The sequence below is a fragment of the Pongo abelii genome, chromosome 10, assembly GCF_028885655.2.
Source record: "Pongo abelii isolate AG06213 chromosome 10, NHGRI_mPonAbe1-v2.0_pri, whole genome shotgun sequence".
NCBI lineage: Eukaryota > Metazoa > Chordata > Mammalia > Primates > Hominidae > Pongo > Pongo abelii.
The window spans coordinates 45775702-45799410 of NC_071995.2; the positions used below are offsets into that span (position 1 = coordinate 45775702).

A 23709-nucleotide genomic window follows, 5' to 3' on the forward strand; every position below is an offset into this window, starting at 1 on the left:
GTATATAGGGTATGGTATATATAGTATACTCTCCATGGTTTCAAGCATCCACTGGTGGGGGGCGGGTCTTGGAACATATCCTCCCCCCACAGATAAGGGGGAACTACTGTAGTTCATGATCTACAATGAGACTGAATTAGGTGAAAGAAGGAAAGGGGTGGGGGAATGGAAGAGGGAAGGAAACCGGAAGAAGGAGGGAAGGGGGACAGGGAAGGAAATAGCACCCCAGGAGGTGTCTAAAAAGTACAAATTTTATCATTCTATTATGTATTTTCTCTGTTGAATACTACTCAAAAGCAGGAATCATGTTCTTCTAAAGTGCTATGATTAGAACCTCACAGAGTATTTATTACATGGTACAAGGAAAGTAATTAAACAGTGCAAGGTAGTATATTTGTTTCAACTTAGTTGTATCTAAGTATCTGCAACACAATGTATGTTTCTGAGGTTAAAGGAGTTTGGGTTTTTTGGCTTTTTTTTTTTTCCTTTACAGTTCTCAGTACATCACCTCACAAAATATAACAAGAGTCTTCATGGATATGTGTAGCTATATAATGATGCTACCAAAAAGTTTAATCCTGAGTGAGAATTTTCATAAAGTACAAGTAGATTTAAAAAAAAAACTCAAACAACCTGAGAAAGGAGGGGAAAGACTAGTGCTCCATCTATCAAAAAATCCCTGATGTTTAACCATTTAACTTACAACTTGTTTTAAGTTACATACCTAAGTACATACCATAAATTGATAAATAATACCTACCTAAAGAAGGGGAAAATTAAGGAAACAAACCTATCACGACAAAACTTTAATTAACTGGAATGCAAAGAGAGTGAATATTTCAGTTAGTTGAAAGTTAGGTAGAAAACTTTTTGCTTCCAATGCTGACAATCATTCTAAAATGCACAAACCTAAGTACTTAAGCTGCAATATTTATCTGATGTTTCAAAACTCCTACAACTTCAGAATTCTTACTTACCATTGTAAAGTCATAGCAACTGAGAAAGTGCTGAAGCAACTGGGCTGAGTATATATACTCTGACTCTAGCCTCTACTTAGGAAGTTAATTGTTTAAATAAAATGTATCAAATCATTTGCATCTTAAGGTAAGAAAAAAAGAATATCCTATTTGTGGGTTTAGTTTACTCATAGCATGGTTAACTGAATCATATGTATTTAAAGTACGTAAGTACATGTCTTACAAGTTCAGTATCCCTTATCCAAAATGGTTGGGACGAGGAGTTTCAAATTTTGGAATTTTTGGACTTTTGAATATTTGCATTATACAATTTGAGCATCCCAAATCCAAACATCCAAAATCCCAAATGCTCTACTGAGCATTTCCTTAGAGTATCATGTTGGTATTCAAAAAGTTTCAGATTTTGGAACACTTCGGGCTTCATATTTTCAGATTCGGTATGCTCATTTATTTATATGTGTATTACAATGTTGCCTGTAATGAGCTAATGAACAGTTAACTGGCCACTAGGACTAAAAATGTAGTTATATGATACCATGTTTACCTTCAGATTGTGTATTTGAAGCTGCTAAGTTATCTGGCTGATGTGGAACAGAGTGGTGATGATGGGGATGATGAAGAGTACCAGAATCTTTGGATCCAAATGCAACAACATCTGGGGTATAAGAAGATAGGGAATATACACTGTGGGACAGCTGTTCCTGGTTAGTTAAAATGCTGGCAGATCCAGATGATGAAGTATCAGAGCCAATGATCTGAGATGCACAAGAGTTTCCATTTTTAAACAGTGAGTCTTTCAAAGTATTTTTACTGGAACTAAGACATCGAGACCTAGCAAGAGAAGAATATTGTTTCAATATCAAGTAATAAATTGCAGAATTAAATTTATCTGAAATATGCTTCTGTGACTCACAGGTGTAAAGGAAAATGTGTGGTGGGTTTGGCTATAGTAAACTGTTTCCCTGTGACCATCTGTAGCAGCTGTCTGTAAATCTCTCTTTCTTCTTCTTGAACTGTCTATAAGAAAAAAAAAAAACAGTTTAAACACATCCAATAAGGCAAGTATTTCTCAAACTAGCATGTAAATGGAATCCTAGCTCTGCCAAAGCTCAGGCAGAATCCTTAACATAATTAAGAATTATGGGCCTAACACAGTGGCTCATGCCTGTAATTCCAGCACTTTGGGAGGACAAGGGGGGAGGATCATTTGAGGCTGGAAGTTCAAAACCAGCCCAGTCAACATAGTGAGACCCCAAATCTACAAAAGAAAACTTAAAAAAACACAACTGGCTGTAGTGGCACATGCCTGTGGTCCCAGCTACTGGGGAGACTGAGGCAGGATAATCGCTTGAACCTGGAAGGCGAAGGTTGCAGTGAGCCAAGGTTGTGCCACTACACTCCAGCCTGGGGGCAGAGCAAGACTCTGTCTCAAAAAAAAAAAAAAAAAAAAAAAGAAAAAAAAAATCAACTGTGTAAAAGACAGGTTGAGTAAACACCAGATAATATACTTTGAAAAATTATGGAACATATATTTAAATAATAGTGCAGAGGAGCTATAGGCTATAAAACCAGAAAGCCAGCAGGTAATCACTTCTGAGTCAAAAAAGAGTCCCAGAAATAAAGGGCCTCTAAATTAGGATTCCAACAAATCCCTTGACTCCTGAAACCTGTTAGAAAAATCACAAGGAAGTAACCAGAATAGTCAAAATCAGAGTGGAATATCTTGTCAACAGTTTCCTATTTTATTTAAGTGCAGGTACTTTCCAGAGACAATATTCATCTCCAACATTTATTTATTTATTTTTCCTGTAAGCCCCAATACTACATTTAGGGAAAACCATATACTTCCTAACATTCATTCATTGACATGAATACCTACTATGCTCCAGTCACTAAAGATAATGAATGCATCGAATAAAATAGTTCCTGCCCTTGTGGAGATTATATTGCAGTGAAAGGAATTAAAAAACCAGTCAGGTAGTATGCAGAAAATTAAAGGGTAAGAGAATGGAAAGTGATGGAAGGAGAACAGCAGGAACAGGTAAGATTTCTCTAAAAACAAAGTGATATTTCAGCAGAAACCTAAAGCCAAGGGAAGAAGTCAGTCCTAGAAATATATAAAAGAATATTCCAAATAGAGGAACAACACATGCAAAGCCCTGAGAGAGGAAGGTGCTTAATGCGTTCCCAAAATAGTAAGGTCCATGTGAATCAGAAGAGTAGGAAGAAATGAGATCACCTGACACAGAACCAGATTATATAAGGACTTACAACTCTGGTAAAGCATCAATTCTATACAGGTCCCCTGACTCAATGGGCTATGTTCACTAGCACTTAGTAATATGCCCTGGCAATTTATTTTTAATCTTATATACAGTTTAATACAACCACCAATCCTCACAAAATAATTTTAAACATTATATCAGTGTTAGCACCATTTTGTACTGCGATATTTCAATATCGCAGTGGCGCCTGCCACCACGCCCAGATAATTTTTTGTGTTTTTAGTAGAGACGGGGTTTCACCATGTTAGCCAGGATGGTCTCGATCTCCTGACCAGCCCAGGCTGGAGTGCAGGCGCACCATATCGGCTCACTGCAACCTCCACCTCCCGGGTTCAAGTGATTCTCCTGCCTCAGCCTCTGGACTAGCTGGGACTACAGGTGCACGCGACCACACCCAGCTAATTTTTTAAAAATTTTTAGTACAGACAGGGTTTCACCATGTTGGCCAGGCTGGTCTCAAACTCCTAACCTCAAGTGATCTGCCCACCTTGGCCTCCCAAAGTGCTGGGACTACAGGCATGAGCCACAGCACCCAATATGTAGTTTTTTTTTTTTTTTTTTTTGAGACGGAGTCTCACTGTCACTAGGCTGGAGTGCAGTGGCATGATCTCGACTCACTGCAACTTCCACCTCCCTGGTTCAAGCAATTCTCCTGCCTCAGCCTCCCTAGTAGCTGGGACTACAGGTGTGCGCCACCACGCCCAGCCAATTTTTTTTATTTTTAGTAGAGACGGGGTTTCACCATGTTGGCCACAATGGTCTCGATCTCCTGACCTCATGATCTGCCTGCCTCAGCCTCCCAAAGTGCTGGGATTAAAGGCGTGAGCCACAGCGTCCAGCCACCAATTTGTAGTTTAACACTTGGTCTCCTTCCACCCTCCCGTTTTGTAGTCCCCAGTGTCTACTATTCCCATCTTTATGTCCATTTGTACCCAGTGTTTAGCTCCCACTTATAAGTGAGAACATACGGCATTTGGTTTTGTTTCTGCATCAATTTGCCTAGGATAACGTCTTGCCTATGTTTTAACAGTTTTGTTTTCTTGGTATTGAGTTGAGCTCCTTATATATTTTGAATATCAACCCCTTATAGAATGGATGCAAATATTTTCTCCCAATCTGTAGGTTGTCTCTGCACACTGTTAATTGTTTCCTTTGCTTTTTAGTTTGATGTACTCCCATGTGCCTACTTTTGCTTTTGTTGCCTATGACTTTGCGTGCAAATCCAAAAAAATAAGTGCCAAGACCATTGTCGTGTAGTTTTTCCTGTTTTCTTCTAGCAGTTTTAGAGTTTCTAGTCTTAAAGTCTTTATTCCATTTTTAGTTGATTTTTGCATATGGTATGAGATAAGGACCTAATTTCATTCTTCTACATATGGAAATATAATTTTCCCAACACCATTTAGTGAAGAGACTGTCCTTTCCCTTTGTGTAGTCCTACCATCTTTGTCAAAAATCAGTCAACTAGCTATATAACAGGTTCATTTTTTTTCGTTATACTTTAAGTTCTAGGGTACATGTACACAACATGCAGGTTTGTTACATATGTATACATGTGCCATGTTGGTATGCTGTACCCGTTAACTCGTCATTTACATTAGGTATATCTCCTAATGCTATTCCTCCCCCCTCTCCCTACCCCACAACAGGCATAACGGGTTCATTTCTAAGTTCTCTATTCTGTTTCATTGGCTGATGTCTATTTCCAATACCATGCTGTTTTAATTACTATAGCTTGGTAGTATAGTTTGAAATAAGCTAGTGTGCTAGCTTCTTTTTTATTCTTTCCGCTCATAATTGCCTTGGCTATTCAGGGATTTATGTGGTTTCATATGAATTTTAGTATTTTTTTCTATAAAAAATAACACTGGAATTTTGATAGGGATTGCACTGAATCTGCAGATTGCTTTGAGTAGTATGGCCATTTAAACAATATTAATTCTTCCAATCCATGAACACAGAATAGCTTTCCATTTAATTGTATCTTCAATTTCTTTCAACATTGTATGTTTTTCAGTATGTAGGTCTTTTACTTCCTTGGTTAAATTTGATTGTTTTTTTGTAGCTATCGTAAATGGGATTGTTCTCTTGGTTTCTTTTTTGCATAGTTCATTGTTAACAGTGCATAGAAATACTACTAATTTCTGTGTGTTGATTTTGTATCCTACAACTATACTGTATTCATTTAATAGTTTTTTGGTGGAGTCTGTAGGGTTTTAGATATATATACACACACATATATATACACATATATACATATACATATACACACACATATATACACATATATATACACACATACATATACACTGTATTCATTTAATAGTTTGAACAGTTTTTTGGTGGAGTCTGTAGGGTTTTCTATATATAAGATCATGTTGTCAGCAAAAGTGACAATCTTATTTCTTTTTTTTTTTGAGACAGGGTCTTGCTCTGTCGCCCAGGCTGGAGTGCAGTGGCGCGATCTCGGCTCACTGCAACCTCCGCCTCCCGGGTTCAAGCAATTCTCCTGCCTCAGCCTCCTGAGTAGCTGGGATTACAGGCACCTGCCACCACGCCCAGCTAATTGACAATCTATTTCTTCCTTTCCCAAAAGAACACACGTAACTTTTTTGGCTTTGCCAAAATGAAAGTTACCTAAAACTTTAAACAAAATTCTTTTTTGGACCATCTGGTATTATCAGTAAAAGAAAACATCTTTCTCTGTAAATTACTTGTTAAACTGTTTTCGTTGTTGTTGTTAAGCACAGTGGCTCACACCTAAAATCCCAACTCTTTGGGAAGCCAAGGCAGAGGATCACTTGAGCCTAGGAGTTTGAGACCAGCCTGGGCAACAAAGTGAGATCCTGTCTCTACACAAAAAATTTTAAAAAATTAGCTGCATATTAGCATGTGCCTGTAGTTGCAGCTATTCAGAAGGCAAAAGAGGGAGAATCACTTGAGCCAGGAGGTTGAGGCGGCAGTGAGCTGTGATTGTGCCACTGCATTCCAGCCTGGGTGACACACTGAGACTCTATTTCATAAAATTAAAAAAAAAATTAAAATTAAAAAAAGCCCTAACTGTTCTTTACCGAATAAGAAAATTAGGGGCTGGGCACGGTGGCTCAAGCCTGTAATCCCAGCACTTTGGGAGGCCGAGGCGGGTGGATCATGAAGTCAGTAGATCGAGACCATCCTGGCTAACACGGTGAAACTCCATCTCTACTAAAAATACAAAAAATTAGCCGGGTGTGGTGGTGCCCGCCTGTAGTCCCAGCTACTCAGGAGGCTGAGGCAGGAGAATTGCTTGAACCCGGGAGACGGAGGTTACAGTGAGCCGAGATCGCGCCACTGCACTCCAGCTTGGTTAAGAGAGCAAGACTCCGTCTCAAATAAAAAAAGAAAATTAGGATCTTAAGAGTAAAGGAAGCAATAACTGCATAGCATGATAAAGAAGCTAGCTAATGTTACATTTTAAAACCTGAAAAAACACTAAGACGAGTGTTTTGAAGTATAAAAATAATTAATTAAAGTGCTGAATTATATTTTTTAAAAGGGACAGAGTCCTGCAGTTAGGTGATGTTTCTATAAAAGGCTCCATCATAAAAGAACTATAAAATTATAAAACTTTAATAGAAAGCACAAAATAATTTTTAGGACACTAGTAAACTGTTTTTTTATAAATTACCCCCAATAACTTTATAAATAATACTCCTAATTTTCATTTTGTTTAAAGTAATAACTTTATACCATCTAAAATATGCAAAATGCAAATTTCAATAATTTTCTGAGTCCCAAATGCTTGACTTATGACAAAACTGTAAAGCATTTCTAAGAAAAGTATAAAACCATCACTGTCACCTATTAAAAAAGTCCAGTATCTTAAAATGTTGCTCAATAATTTGCAAAGAAGCATGTCTAGAAGCAACATGTAACTGAAAAGAAACTACTTGTTTTTTGCCATTTTACATTTTTACTGTCACAAGTATTTTCTCTTTTCCAAACAGAACTTTATATCCTCTATAACAGCACTATCTAACAGAAATTTCTGTAGTAACAGAAATGTTCTATATTTGCCCTGTCCAATATGGTAGCCACTAGCCACATGTGGCTAATGAATACTTAAAATGTGGCTAGTGTCATTGAGTAACTAAATTTTAAATTTGAATTTGAATTAATTTAAACAGCGCTTGTGGCTAGCAGTTACCCTACTGAATAGCACAGCTTTTTGATGTTGCCTCTTGAGTCAACCATTCTGCACAGCCACTACTTGCATATTTCTAAATTCTTCTTCATGTGTTCTCTTCAAACCTCTGTTGTAAGACTGAGCAGTGCAGTGGTGACATCATCTTAATTGTTAATTTTGCAGAAGACTTCATATTCCTGAAGTTGATGGACAAATCCGGCATTAGGGTTAATACATCTTCCTTTAACATAACCAAATGTACCTCTGCTGAGGATCCCAACGTTTCATGGAAAGTGATTTTTCATCCAGTTTGTAAGTTCCCATCAATAAATGTAGTCCCAGGGTTAAAAAGTATTCTATCCGAATTATTTGTAATATCCAAAAATAAACATCTAAATAAATTTGTTGAAAGTTTGATAATAAAGTTTGGCCCAATATTTTGTATTATTCATGTTATATGGCTTATTCTGTAAGCCATGTAGTAGTACAGGTGGCTTGACTTTCATACTAGGAGAATATAGAACTAAAAACAGGCAAAATTTCCTGCATCACTCATTTCATAGAACAGATTCTTAGCATCTTCTTTGCACTACAGGAGGAAGGAGAACTCCACCCTCTTGTTCTCCACTGACCCAACCTGTGGCCTGGAGGGCTGTTTGGAAGGGTAAAATTGCCCAAGCAACCCCCAGTCCTCAGGCTGGCAGAGGAGGCAAAAGAAGGAAGGCTGAGTGGTCCACAGAGCTGGTGGGTGAATGGCAAACTTACAATGAACACAGAATTAAAGGACCCTGGTTAGCCTGAGCAACAGAAACATAGGGCAGGGGAGGGTTAGGAGCCCTGTACCCAGCTGTCATGCTGCTGTTGTCTCCTCCACAGTCTCTCTGTACCCCTTAGGCTGTCTAGAATCCAGCATAATCATAAACCCCACAACTCCAGTAATTATTTATGCATAAAATAAATATAATATAAAATTCAATAGCATAAAAGGTATAATGAAAAATAAATCTTGGGTTCACTTTAGGAGCACATATACTAAGACTGGAACCATATAGAGAAGATTAGCATGGCCCCTGTACAAGGATGACATGAAAATTTGTGTAATGTCAAAAAAAAATTTTTTGTTAAAAAAAAAAAAAATCTCCCTTTCATGACTGTTGTCCAGCTTTATCACCAAAGGCAAATGTTGCCAGTTTCTTGTCTATCCCTTGCCCTGCTAAATGACTTACTAGTTCTGCCACCCTCCACTTGAATGTTGGTGCTTTTTTGATTTTTTTTTTTTTAAGACAGTGTCTTGCTCTGTCACCCAGGCTGCAGTGCAGTGGCACAATCACAGCTGACCATAGCCTTGAAATCCTAGGCTCAAATGATCTTCCTGCTTCAGCCTCCTGAGTAGGTGGAACTACAGCCACCTGCCACCACACCCAGCTAATTTTTTTTTGTAGAGACAGGATCTCACTATGTTGCCTAGGCTGGTCTCAAACTCCTGGCCTCAAGCAATCCTCCTGCCTTGGCTTCCCAAAGTGCTGGGATTGTAGGCATGAGCCACCATGCCCAGCCAAATGTTTTAGATTCAATACAAACTTTTTTTTTTTTTTTTTTTTTGAGATGGCTTCTCGCTCTGTCACCCAGGCTGGAGTGCAGTGGTGCGATCTCAGCTCACTGCAAGCTCTGCCTCCTAGGTTCACGCCATTCTCCTGCCTCAGCCTCCCGAGTAGCTGGGACTTACAGGCGCCCGCCACCACACCCGGCTAATTTTTTGTATTTTTAGTAGAGACAGGGTTTCATTGTATTAGCCAGGATGGTCTTCATCTCCTGACCTCATGATCCGCCCGTCTTGGCCTCCCAAAGTGCTGGGATTACAGGCGTGAGCCACCACACCCGGCCTCAATACAAACTTTAAACCAAAAATATGCACAGCATTTTTACTAACCATATCACGAATAATCAAGTTTTGCCACCTAAGAGATCACTGATTACCAAATTATGTAATTATTTAGCAGGTAATGCTGTATTCTTGACTCCATGCTCAGTAAGCTTCATTGGGCAGGAACCATATTGCTGTGTTGTATAACAGAAAGCATACTTGACTGAACCTCTTCAGAAGTTCTGGGTTCTAGGCCTGCCATTTACTAGTCATGTGACCTATGACCCTTATTTTCCTAATCTGTAAAACATGACTATTACCTCATCTCTACCTATTTTGCTGAGTTAAAAGGATTAAAAACAATAATAAACGTGGAAAGTACAATGGACACTCTAATGCTATTTAAATGTAAGGTAATTATTATTCATTTGTATCTCCAAGCAACCACAGCAATTAGACGTACATTAAATATGTAATCTAACAGATATGTGCATACATCCTATCATGCAAATTATATGCTATATTATATTCACAAAATTGGCTTTTTATTTTAGGTGTACTGAATGAATACAACAACCCAAGTGTCAACAGAACATCTTTCTTTTCAGGAGTCTGTAACTTCAAAAAAGGTCTTACTCATAATGAAAGGATGTAAATTGTTTAACTAGCTTCTTGATTTTTCTCTTATATTGAAAAATTGTTCCTGGTAAGAAGAACAGGTATGTCACCAAATTAAAAAAACAATTTTTTTTTTGAGATGGGTCTCACTCTGATGCCCAGGCTGCAGTGCAGTGACACAAAGCAAGTCGAGTGCAGCCTCGACCTCCTGGGCTCAAGCAATCCTCCCACCTCAGCCTCGCCAGTAGCTACGAGTACAGGCATGAGCCACCAAGCCCATCTAATTTTTATATTTTTTGTAGAGACAGGGTTTCTCCATGTTGCCCAGGCTGGTCTCGAACTCCTGGGCTCAAGTGATCCACCTGTCTTGGCCTTCCACTGTGCTGGGATCATAGGCATGAGCCACTTCACGTGGACTGAAATAAAATTTTTTCAAAAACTGCAGAGGAAGACTAACATTTTTTCCACAGGAGACAAGGGTTTAGGAAGGGTCTAGCAAAGATCAAAGAGAGACAGTTTGATGTATGAGAAACCATTCAGGCAACACTAAAGATTAAGTAAAGTCAGCTGTCCAGCGGGCATAGAAGATGTAATAGTAAGACAAATAATGAAGTCCTGCTAAAACATCTCTTTAATCTCTTTAGAATAGATGATAACACTCAAAAAGAGTAATTCAGACAGAAAAAGCACAGGAAGGATAAAATAGAACGGTTCTTAAACAACTAATTATTAATAGGGAGCAAACAGCTCAATGTAGGGAAAGATCCTAACTTTTAGTAGCTTTTGTCACAGGTTTTCCTTACCTCTTCTGCTGTACTAACATGTCGCCTCTGAGTTTTCTTGGGGCTCAAAAGACTTCGACGACATGAACCACTCCAAGATGGACTTGGAACAGGTTTAATAGGAAAAGATTTTTCATATGCAGATACATGGCAGTGATGGTTTGACTTTCCCGCAAAAATGTTTGATAATCCACTAAAAAAAAGAGTTTGTAAGAAAGATAAGAACAGATAATAAGTAAAATAAATCCAACCTAGTGATTATTTTCACTTTCAAAATATAAAACCAACCAAACAAAACAGGTAAAATAATAGGTTTCCCATTTGAGGGAAAGACACAATAAATGAATAAATGATATATAAGGATGCTGCATCAGGTTCTGCCACTTAAAAGAACTTACATTGTCAAAATTATCAAACACTTAAAACTGCATTTTTAGATCCACAATCTAGAATTTATTTTGGTCAGAAACCATATAGTTTTGTGGTATGATAAAGCATAACAGATTAGATGTCTTCAAAAAACCTGGGTTCCAGGTATGCTAACAACACATACACTTTCTATTATTCCCTGTACCCCTTATACCCAGCCTGTTGGAGGAAATTAAGATTAAATATGTAAAAATGCATAAAGGCTGAAGCCTCTCAACTAAGCTTTTAAACTGAATTTTTAAATTTCCTTAAAGACCAACAGAGGGCTCCCATCCTTCATTAAAAACAACTATTAGGCTGCGTCATTAAATTCTCCTTCTGGCCTATTTACTTCCTCTGAAGAATTTTTTGACTCTTTATACTATCTAATGGGAAAAATTAGCAAATTGGCATGAAGAATATTGTGAACTCAAAAACCCCGTCTTATATCTAAGGCTTACTAATTTTGAGTTTTTTTTTTTTTTTTTTTTTTGAGATGGAACCTTGCTCTGTCACTCAGACTGGAGGGCAGTGGCACGACCTCAGCTCACAGCAACCTCCACCTCCCAGGTTCAAGTCATTCTCCCACCTCAGCCTCCCGAATAGCTGGGATTACAGGCACCTGTCGCCACACCCAGCTGATTTTTGTATTTTTGTAGAGACGGGGTTTCACCATGTTGGCTAGGCTGATCTTGAACTCCTGACCTCAGGTGATCCGCCCACCTCAGCCTCCCAAAGTGCTGGGATTACACATGTGAGCCACAGCACCCAGCCAATTTTGAGTTTTTTCTATGTGCTCGTTCTCATTTATCATTACCTGGAAAGTTTGAGGTACTTATTCTTAGCATAATAAATTTCCTTTTTTCGTCAAGACTCAGACTACAGAAACACAGCTGAATATTCTAAATTCAATGAAATCAACTCTTTAAAATCATTACATGTGGTCTGAATCCAAATCAGACAAGATCTAAAGAAAATCAAAAAGTGCATAATTCTCTTTAAGTCTTCTTGGGTTTGTACGTGTGTTAAGAATGGGGAAATGAGAGTGGCTTCTGGTGCTCTGGGGTGAGCTCTGCCTGGCTGCAGGGATGGCGGGGAGAAGGAAGCTCATTGCATTGATAAGAAACGAGGACACAGTGACTGGTTTCCTGCTGGGCGGCATAGGGGAGCTTAACAAGAACTGCCACCCCAATTTCCTGGTGGTGGAGAAGGATACGACCATCAGTGAGATCGAAGACACTTTCCGGCAATTTCTAAACCGGGATGACACTGGCATCATCCTCATCAACCAGTACACCGCAGAGATGCTGCAGCATGCCCTGGACACCCACCAGCACTCTATCCCTACTGTCCTGGAGATCCCCTCCAAGGAGCACCCATATGAGGCCGCCAAGGACTCCATCCTGTGCAGGGCCAGGGGCATGTTCACTGCCAAAGACCTGTGCTAGGGTCTTCGTGTGAGGACTCCTCACAGCCCTCAGCCCTTCCCTCGTTTCCAGGCCTCTCCCCAGGCTTGCCATCAGCCTTCTTTACATTTTGAGCCTCTAATTTCCAAGTCCCTGCCCCTTCCCACTCCATTAAGAGGCTAGGTCAGGCACTTCTAGGTTGCTGGGGCTCTGCTGTTAAAATCAAGGCTGGTTAAGGAACAGGAAGCCTGACCATCTCTCTCCACTACCTCTTCCCTGTGCTATTACACAGTGTCATCGTTGATGTTAAATTACAGTCATATTCTTGCTTCTCTCCAAAAAAAAAAAAAAAAAGAATGGGGAAATGAGCAAGGACTTAGAATTTTAGGAACAGGCTTATTTTCTTAGGATGAGTGGATGCAGAGCTAGGAAAAGATGGCAAGGGCAGTGTAATTGTTTGGTAAAGACATGATGGATTCTCCACGATGTCTTTTGTATTTGTGTTTCCCAGAGTATGCGTGCGCCTATGCATGTTTTTTAACATAAAATATTACTCGTCTAAAGAAACAGTACAACGGCATCCTGCAATGCCAGAAAGCAAGGGTGTTACCCAAAATTCATGAGCTAAGGTCAAACAGACAAAGAAGCGAGCTTAAAGGTCTTCCACTAGCCAAATTTCTGAGAATGTGAGCATTAAAAGTATAACAATTATAGTGGATTGCAAAATACTGAATCCATAATGACACTAAAAAAGGAACAGATAAATTCATTTGAAACATATGAAGTGTCTATTTTACAAAAACCTTGCTTTGAGAACTGGTAATGAAAAAGAAAAATCTAATCATGTATCGGGCCTTTCCCACAGGAAACACATTTCAGGGAATCTAATAGCCCCAGCTAAGGAAAAATGCAATCAGAACGCCAATTAAGAAGTGTAGAAGTGATAAAATTAGAAAAATATTATTTCATTAACTCTAATAAAACTATTATCAGGTATTAGCAAATGATATTAATTATTAGGTGATGGCTGATATGAAATTCATCATTCATATAATGCCAAAGTAACATTATTTAGATTACATTCAAGTCACGGGGAAAAACCTAACTGTACAATTAACCACCAGATTGTCAGTTCCTCAATCCAGAGGTCAGTCTAGCACCATGAATAATAGAAGAACCGAAACAAGATACCGTTTGTTTTTCAAATGTGATAAATGCAGCACACCTTTTAGTCACATCAAAAACGTAGCTTATAAAAAATACAGGTGATTTTTTGACAAAATAATGACACCGGGAGGAAGCAACCTGTCAAATCCAAAAAGTAGAACATTATACAGAAAAGTCATGTCATTTAAAAAAAGGAGGCTGAGGCTGGGCATGGTGGCTCATGCCTATAATCCCAGGAAGGGATTGGGAGGCCAAGGAAGGCAGATCACAAGATCAGGAGTTCGAGACTAGCCTTGCTAATATGGCGAAATGCCGTCTCTACTAAAAATACAAAAATTAGCTGGACATGGTGGCGGGCACCTGTAGTCCCAGCTACTCGGGAGGCTGAGGCAGGAGAATTGCTTGAACCTGGGAAGTGGAGGTTGCAGTGAGCCAAGATCACACCACTGCATTCCAGCCTGGCTGACAGAGCGAGACTCCGTCTCAAAAAAAAAAAAAAAAAAAAAGAGGCTGTTCTAGTTATAAGAGACAAAGCCAATAACTTCCAGATGCAAAACCAAACTAACTATAAAAGATACTTTTGGGTCAACTGAGAAAATTTAAATATGACTTAGGGTATAAAATAAAATTTACAAAAGAATATGTATACTATGAACTCACTTTGGAAAAAAAGAGAAAAGTATGTAGAAGGATATTACTAAGATATTACAGAGTTGATCTCAGGCTGGTGGCAATGTGATGTTTTTATTTTTTATTTTTCTCAACTATATTTTCTAAACTTTCCCAAAGTATTTGTACTACTTCTGTAATAACATTTTTAAAAAATAACAGTATGACCTTATTGCATTAAAAAAGCCACCTTCTAAATGATGCATATATAAAATCTTTAATGAAGACAAAATAATATCATACATTTAATAGTATACATAACATATATATCATACTATATATGAGTAAGAAAGAGTAAGAGAGAAATAGGTATAGGAAAAGGTTTGGAAGGAAATACACCAAGGAAAAGGGATTGGGATTGTGGGTAGTGGTCAAGGGATCTTCAGCTTTGTTGGTAATGTGTTCATTTCTACAATGTGAGTGTATGAGTGAATTACTGTATAATTTTTTAAAAGTTAAGTGAGGAACATGATCCCAGGGAGTATTGACACATTCCTGGAGTCCATGTGTATAAAATAATAAAAGCCATCTTGTTGGCTTCTATCAACACCACAAAGCTCAAACTTGACTAAACAGTACATTAAATAAATCCCACATTCCTAAAATACACCAGGGCAGAATTTAAGTAGTCATAAATACTATTTTAAAAAAGAAATATTTACGAATATAATAAATACTATAATAAATAATAATATAATAAAATATCTGAGGGAAAAGTTTCTAAGCCAGATTTCATCTGCCTTTAATAATCCATGTAAGTTTTGTTAGATAAGAGCTTATAAAGTTGGAATAACTAGGATAAAGTTCTCTGTGACTATCTTTTTTTTTTTTTTCTGAGACGAGCTCACTCTGTCACCCAGGCTGGAGCTATAGCAGCGTGATCTCAGCTCACTGCAACCTCTGTCTCCCAGGTTCAAGCGATTCTCCTGCCTCAGCCTCTCAAGTAGCTGGGACTACAGGTACACACCACCATGCCTGGCTAATTTTTTTTGTATTTTTAGTGGAGACGGGGTTTCACCATGTTGGCCAGGCTAATCTGGAACTCCTGACCTCAGGTGATCCACCTGCTTCGGCCTCCCAAATTGCTAAGATTACAGGCATGAGTCACCGTGCCCGGCCTGTGACTCTTTATTTTCTAATATATAGAAGTAGTTTGGTCTACTTGACTAATGCCATGAGGTAGAGAACTGCTTTAGTTTTAAGTCAGGTCTCTACTCACATGATAGCTGTAAAATGTGTTTCTTTCCTGCTCAAACTGTGGAGATTGACTGATTTTCACCATAAGATTTGTAAAAGCCATATTGATCTTGAAGGCTCCCAATATTCTCATATCCACCAAGATTTACTTAAAATTCTCTCTTCTAGTAAGACCTGGCTATCATCAAAATTCAGCACTAAGTAAATGAGAAGTTGAAAATGTAAAATGGATTTGTTCATATCCTTAAGGTTTAAAGTCCAAAAATGGTGTTACTCTTTTAAAATCCCAATGTAATAACTATCTACCTTTTAGTCACTTTCTCTTATGTCTGAGGAAGGGCTTGAGAACTAAGATGACAAAATACCAACCTTGAGGTCTTTCGGGTTTCGAGGTAAAGACTTCGGCTGTTTCTTGATTTTTGTAAAGATGAGCTTGACGATGGAGTAGAATTTCTCCATTGGCCATTTGCACTCTGGCCAAAGGTTCTTAAATCGCCTGAGCCAAGAAAACTGTCTGAGGAAGGATTATCTAAAAAAATAAAAGTTTAAATAAATTAAACAAATTCTACAGGTGGTTCTCCTTATGACTGCAACCATGACCAACCATTGTATTCCAAAGTAATGTGGCATATCACCATTTCTCTCATGGAAGAAAGATCCCAGTCTCAACTGCCAGTAAAGTCTGCAGTAGGGGAACTTCTACAAACTATAATTGATTCAGCCATACTAACCTGAAAATTGATGAAGGAGCTGAATCCTGCCACAGCCATGTGCCTTATCTGCATCAATGTGACTCCGTGGTGTCCACCAAAAGTCAACATTTTACCCCAACTATATCTTGCAAGCACTCCCAGGCCTGGGCCTGAAAGAAGGTAGGCCAGACCAGTAAGAAAGCAGGTGGGGGGCCAATGAGAATTGTAATTCAAATGAACAACAGTTATTGCTTACTAAGCAGCTAGTGTCACTTTCTTCGTTTTAGTTACCATGTTCAAGACTCAGGTACTCTCTCAGAGAGCAGAGATAACCTAATTGCTGCTTATTCTGGTTGGCTTATGGCAAGGAATGACCCATCATATATATCTGGTTCTGGTATAATAATCTTCAGTCATCTAATGCCATAATCAAACATATTATTACTCCAATGTTTGCTACTACAATCAGATTAACTGAGAATTACTTATTATTTGAATTTTCTAACTTGTGGATTACAATCTGGGATATCAAAAACCTCCTGAAGTTTCAGCTAGGAATGGTAGAATAATTTCTATACCCTCCTCTCCCTATCTGCAGAATTGGACAATTTAAAACAGCTCCCTCAAAATAACTTCAGACATTAAGTTATGGAACTCTAAGGAACTCCAGTGAAAACACAAGAATAATAATTCTCTATTTCTGGAATTTTTTTCTAATGCTGACATTATTTTGAAGATATTCTTTTAAAGCATATTATTATAGAACTTTTCACAATATTGTAAATTTATGCTATTAAAAGTATTTAATGTATCTTTTGATGCTCTATCCAAATAGGCAGCCTTCCAAAATATAATTTTGTGCTTCTGTAAGCTAATCAAGATGTCAGGATTTAGGGTAAATAGGAAAAAAGAAGCAGTCATGGCTGGTATTAGTACTTGTTAATTCAACAGTTGGTGACCTTAGTCTGATTATTAAAATAAGCTAATTTACTTTCAAAATGAATTGTAACTTTGTTCCTTTGTAATCAGTATCTATGCTTAGCATCTATTACTATAATTTTGAGGATAGAAACATGAGGCTAATGAAAATGAGTCTTAGTAAAGAACTAGAAAATTATTATACTTAAGTTTAAAGTTATAACAGTAGAAATATTTGTCTCTCACATATTTTGGCTAAAATTTGATTAGCGCATGATCTAAATAGAGATATCTATCTGAGGCATTGGTCTGTCAAAAATGCAAATTACCCTAACAGGTGTGAAATTTGAGACCAAGGATAAGTCAGAGTAGCATTCTCAACGGCATGTGACAGAGACTGCAGCTTTAAAATGCAAGGGGAAAAGCAGAAGATCAGGCAGTCTGTTTAAACAGAAAAAGGTGGTTCCAATCCCAATGAAATCGCTGAATGGTGTTCTATTGCTGATGGGATCAAACAAAGCTAGAGACAGACCAAGAGGAAACTACAGATACTGTTTTTGTTTGTTTGTTTGTTTTTGAGGCAGGGTCTCACTTTGTTGCCCAGGCTGGAGCGTAGTGGCACAATCATAGCTCACTGCAGCCTCGAACTCCTAAGCTCAGGCAATCTTCTTGCCTCAGTCTCCCGAGAAGCTGGGATTACAGGTGCATACCATCATATATGCCTAATTTTTCTATTGTTTTGGAGAGGGAGGGTTTCACTGTGTTGCCCAGGCTGGAATCGAACTCCTGGCCTTAGGTGATACTCCCACCTGGGTCTCCCAAAGGCAAAGTACTGAGATAACACAGGTGAGCCACTGTGCCTGGCCACATATAGTGAGAGTTTAACATGATAGTCTGTCACCACTGATTTCTGTGAGAAATCAGAGTTACAAACACCACAAAAAAGATTACCTATTATGTGCACATACATACACACAAAACTAGGAGAAAATACCCCAAAAATTTAATTGTAGTTATGTTCTAATGATAGAATGATGGGTATTTTTCTACTTTTCTACATAAATTTTCTGCAGGGACAAGCAATACTTTTATGAATATAATAAACTTCATATTAAAAAAGAATGTGTCAAGACTGGGTGTGGTAGCTCACACCTGTAATCCCAACACTTTGGGAGGCCGAGGCAGGTGGATCACCTCAGGCCAGGGGTTCAACACCAGCCTAGCCAGTATGGTGAAACCCGTCTCTACTAAAAATACAAAAAATTAGCCAGGCGTGGTGGCACATGCCTGTCGTCCCAGTTACTAGGGAGGCTGAGGCATAAGAATCACTTGAACCCAGGAGGCGGAGGTTGCTGTGAGCCAAGATCGTGCCACTGCACTCCAGCCTGGGCGACAGAGCAAGATTCTGTCTCCAAAAAAAAAAAAAGAATGTGTCAGGTAACTACTTACTATGAAAGTAAGTACTACCAGTTGTTCCTGTTAACTTTAGTTAAAATAATAGCAGGATGTTTAAATAACATTACCTACCAAGTATCATTCTGGTAACCTAATGTAACATATTTTCCAAAGAGAAGACATTGATAATGATTCTAAGCACGAGCAAAATCATTTCTTTTCATCCTACTTTTCTCTGTTTAGGGTTAAACATTTTCTTTTTCTTGAGACAGGGTTTCCCTCTGTCTCCCATGCTGGAGTGCAGTGGCACCATCACGGCTCACTGCAGCCTTGACCTCCCAGGCTCAAGAGATGCTCCCACCTCAGCTTCCTCAGTAGCTGGGACTACAGGTCACGTTACCATGTCCAGGTAATTTATTTTTATTTTTTGTAGAGACAGGGTCTCAGTACGTTGCCTGGACTGATCTCAAACTCTTGGGCTCAAGTGATACTCCCGCCTTGGCCTCCCAAAGTGCTAGGATTACAGGCGTGTAAAGTTTTACTGTAACAAAGTAAACTGTAACAAAGTTTTTAAAACTTTATTTTTTTAAAAATCAATGTTTTAAATACTCTAATCTTAAGTGGATTGAGAGGCAGATTTTTAAACAGCTTGATCTAGAGAAGTCAATCCAATAAAGCAATAAAGGAGAAGTTCCAGATCCTAGATCCTAAAGTTTGGGCCTTCCAGCTCATTTTCATACTGGTGAAGGAGGGGACAGCAGGGTGAGAGAGAAGACAAATACCAATAAAGTCAGGATCAGCAGATTAAGGCAGGTAAACTGAGGGTCCGTGTCTAGCCCAATCAAGATGTAAGGCACAAGGTGATGACCACTGCAATCGATGTGGGGATTATCAGAAAAGAATATATCCAAAGGAGAGAGCATAACTGGAATGAGTGTGGAAAGAGGAAGAAGTTTTTTTAAAGTCCATAGTAAAAAGTAGGTTTTAATTAAAGACCTCATTATAAGAAAAAAGTATATATAGACTACTGACATACACAGATTTAAATTCCTGATTTTTAGAAAGTGACCTTTGATGTCTGTGACATGCCATAAGCTTGTTTGATCAGGGACTAGATGAGATTTGTTAAAGGCACAAATTTGAGTCCTCTGCTTCAAGCTGTGAGTAATTTAACATCCCATTTCAGTATGACTTTATTATTCACTATTGTTATTCTCTAATCATCATCATATATATAGTAACTGTTATAATTATTTTCTTCTCCAAAAAAAAGGTACTCAAGTGAGAGATGAAGCTTTTAGTGTAAGACTGTTGATATGGGAATCAACTTGTGGTATGAGGATAAACATAAGAAAAATATAACTCTCAACAATTACATAACTGAGTAGAAAGCCAAGGAATCTGGCCAAATATTACATTAGGACTTAAGATAATCTTAGATATATTCTTTGTGAATATCAAGGGTTTACTAAAACTTAGAAGAAAAAAAGCTCTATATACCAATGCTTTTAAGTCATGTTATTAACAATAGCTGAAAATGGTAAGGGTAAATGTGCACCTAAACCATAGGGAAAATGATGAAGCAAATGAAGACACACACCCATTATCCCAAATCAAATGCTTGAGTCCAGTTCTATATCCAAATTTTAAATTTTTGGAATTTTAGAAAGATAACCTGGTATATTAGGTAACACCTTCAAGTATAATCTGTAAGAGTACTCTGTAATCAAACATGTTATCTGCAGCAAAATGTGAAAATACTCATTTTTACAGAGATTTTAAAAAAGAAAAAATATAAACAGCTTCGTGTCAGTTCAAGTAGGTTTTGCCAAGGAATGAATTCAGGTCAGGTTTTTTGTTTTTTTTGGAGATGGAGTCCCACTGTGTCGCCCAGGATGAAGTGCAATGGCGCAATCTCCGCTCACTGCAACCTCCACCTCCTGGGTCCAAGCGATTCTTCTGCCTCAGCTTCCCAAGTAGCTGGGATTACAGGTGTCCTCCAACACACCCAGCTAATTTTTGTGTTTTTAGTAGAGACAGGGTTTTACCATGTTGGCCAGGCTGGTCTCGAATGCCTGACCTCCGGTGATCCACCCGCCTTGGCCTCCCAAAGTGTTGAAATTACAGGCCTGAGCCATCGCACCTAGCCTCAGGTCAGGTTTTGAAGCCAAATGAGATGTGAAAAAACTTTTTGGTTTTCAGAGGTTTTTGGATTTTGGAATTGCACATAAGGGATTGTGGATGTGCGTATCAATTCCATGAATTAGAAATGAGCAGAAAATGATTAAAAAAAAAAACATGTCGACAGATGAAAAACTATAACTATTAGCCTGGACAACATGGCGAAACTCCGTCTCTACCAAAAAATACAAAAATTAGCTAGGCATGCTGGCATGCACCGGTAGTCCCAGCTACTCAGGGGGCTGAGGTGGGAGGATCACAGCCAGGAGGTACAGATTGCAGTGAGCTGTCGTTGTGCCACTGCACTCCAGCCTGGGCAACAGAGTGAGACCCTGTCTTAAAAAAAATTAAAATAAAAATACTGAGTTAAAAAAGATTACATGTGTCAAATCATGCAACGTGTATGAGGTATGTACACACAGATAATCAGAAGAGATCACAGAGACTTGAGTTAAATAAGAGTTGAATGAGATGGGGTGCAGTGGCTCACACCTGTAATCTCAGCACCTTGGGAGGCCTAGGCAGAAGGATCACTTGAGCCCAGGAGTTTGAGACCAGTCTGTGCAATACAGCAAGACCCTCATCTCTATAAATAATTTTTTAAAACATTAGCCAGGCATGGTGGCATGTACCTGTAGTCCCAACTACTCGGGAGACTGAAGCAGGAGAATCGCATGAGCCTAGGAGGTCAAGGTTGCAGTGAGCCATGAACACATCACCACACTCCAACCTGGGTGACAGAGTGAGACTCTGTCTCAAAAAAAAAATTAAAAATAGGCCAAGCACAGTGGCTCATGCCTATAATCCCAGCACTCTGGGAGGCTGAGGCAGGTGAATCACCTGAGGTCAGGAGTTCGAGAACAACCCGGCCAACATGGCAAAACCCCATCTCTACTAAAAGTACAAAAATTAGCCAGGCATGGTGGCAGGCACCTGTAATCCTAGCTACTCAGGAGGCTGAGGCAGGGGAATTGCTTGAACCCAGGAGGCGGAGGTTGCAGTGACTCAAGATCGCGCCACTACACTCTAGCCTGGGCGACAGAGCGAGACTCTATCTCAAAAAATAATAATAATAATAATAATAAATAAATAAAAAATAAAACATTAGAATTGGGTTATGAGAAGGGAACTTTGAGTATAATTTTCTATATAACTGTTTATTATTAAGTAATTGTTTTTAACTCAAAGCAGAGATTCTATCCAATGGTAAATTGGCATATGAAATTATAAGCAAACATAGCCTGAGTTCAAATGGAAATACTGATGATCTAATTTCATTAACCATTTAACTGTTCCTCCATCATTAATATTGACCTATCAAATCAGATTTCAGACTCTGTTCATCAAAAAGCCTTCTCAATAATAATGGTAGTAGAGTTACGTTTTGAGAAAATTGATTGATTTTTCTATACAAATTATGCACATACTATGGAAATCCAGTGCCCAGGGCAGATAAAGTATCACCCACCTAAATCACATTTAAACATAGTATGAATCTAAAAGAGCATCTAACGTCTTTTTAGGGAGGAGATCTCATCTTGCTGACAAAGAATCCTAAGGAAGCCAAATAACAAGAATAATTATTATCTGCATTCCATATTTATCATCCCAATTTATCCTTATAAAAATCCAGCCAGGTGCAGTGGCTCACACCTGTAATCCCAGCACTTTGGGAGGCGGAGCCAGGCTGATCACTTGAGGTTAAGAGTTCGGACCAGCCTGGCCAACATGGTGAAACCCTGTCTCTACTAAAATTACAAAATTTAGCCGGGCGTGGTGGTGGATGCCTGCAATCCTAGCTACTAGGGAGGTTAAGGCAGGAGAATTGCTTGAACCCAGGAGGCAGAGGTTGCAGTGAGCCGAGATCACACCACTGCACTTCAGCCTGGGCAACAGAGGGAGACTCCGTGTCAAAAAAAAAAAAAAAATCCTGTTGAGGCAGTTTCAATGGTATAACTAGTATTCCCATATTGTGGTAAGGCAAGGAGACTGAAGCATGAGGAGTAAAAAGACCTGGGAAGACTACTGTAATCTTCCTGAGTCCTACTGCCAAGAGGCTAACCAACAAAACTCTTAATTTCTCAAGGCAGGGGCAGAAGACCCTTGGAAGTCCAAACCCTAGTTAAGAGGGCAGATGATAGATAAGTCAGGCAGGTCACAGGATAAGAACAGCCTAGAGAATGCTGACTTCTGTCATGGATCACAAGTTAAATAGAAAAGCCCTTGAATATGCAAGCATATGGCTGTGGCAGGTGCTAGACAGAAACATGTAGTTAACATTTCCTGCCCTGAAAGAAGGACAAGCTCAGGAAGAAATAAATTTTCAGGTTTCATGGTTTCAAGCAGAACATAAATAAACTTGCTCTGTGATTTAAATTAATGCAAAACAAACACCCTTTACACACATCACATACACATATTCCCAAAAAAAGGTCAAAAACAAAGTTGTACTGCTTTTTACAATGGCATAATGGACAGTTAGTTTAGATTCTCAAAACACTTTCCCACTAGAAAACCAGTATTTGGATGAGACAAAATCAGTAAAGTCTCATAGCAACCACATACACAGGAAAAGCCATTCAAATGATGTTTTAGTGAAGAAAATACCATCCTGTTTTTGACAATGTTTTTACTTTTGGAGATGATAAACATAAACGATATGTTATCAAGAAATCCAAAAGGTATAAAGTCCCTTGACTCCAAGTAATGTGTCATACCTGAGTAATAGCTTGGATTATAAGCTGCACTTCTTGTGGAACATGTAAAAGATCGGTCCAAATATCCTTGCCTGGAAGATAAAATCTAAACAAAGCAGAAGATTTTTCTTAAGTCACATTTTTTTTTTTTGAGACAAAGTCTCACTCTTGTTGCCCAGGCTGGAGTACACCGGCACAATCTCTGCTCACTGCAACCTCCGCCTCCTGAGTTCAAGTGATTCTCCTGTCTCATCCTCCTGAGTAGCTGGGATTACAGGCACGCGCCATCACA

At 38.7% G+C, this 23709-nt stretch overlaps 2 protein-coding genes and 1 non-coding gene across 16 annotated transcripts in view; 2 read left to right on the plus strand and 1 right to left on the minus strand.

Annotated features, from left to right (window-relative positions):
• SENP1 (SUMO specific peptidase 1) overlaps positions 1-23709 on the minus strand; it is a 99649-nt gene that overhangs the window by 66468 nt on the left and 9472 nt on the right. For all 14 annotated transcript variants that reach the window (XR_008511766.2, XM_054526609.2, XM_054526608.2 and 11 more), the window contains 5 exon segments: positions 23439-23523; positions 15905-16064; positions 10710-10881; positions 1891-1994; positions 1522-1808 (listed from right to left, as the gene is read on the minus strand). Coding sequence is in view for 13 of the 14 variants with exons in the window: in XM_054526609.2 (XP_054382584.1) it covers positions 1522-1808; positions 1891-1994; positions 10710-10881; positions 15905-16064; positions 23439-23523 (808 nt within the window). In the remaining variant the exon portion in view is untranslated.
• LOC112135899 (U6 spliceosomal RNA) lies at positions 8435-8543 on the plus strand. Its single transcript, XR_002917132.1, has one exon. It is a non-coding gene; the product is annotated as a U6 spliceosomal RNA (small nuclear RNA).
• On the plus strand, positions 11596-13312 carry LOC129049118 (V-type proton ATPase subunit F). Its single transcript, XM_054527191.1, has one exon. The coding sequence runs from the start codon at positions 12185-12187 to the stop codon at positions 12542-12544; it is 360 nt and encodes a 119-aa protein (XP_054383166.1). The 5' UTR covers positions 11596-12184; the 3' UTR covers positions 12545-13312.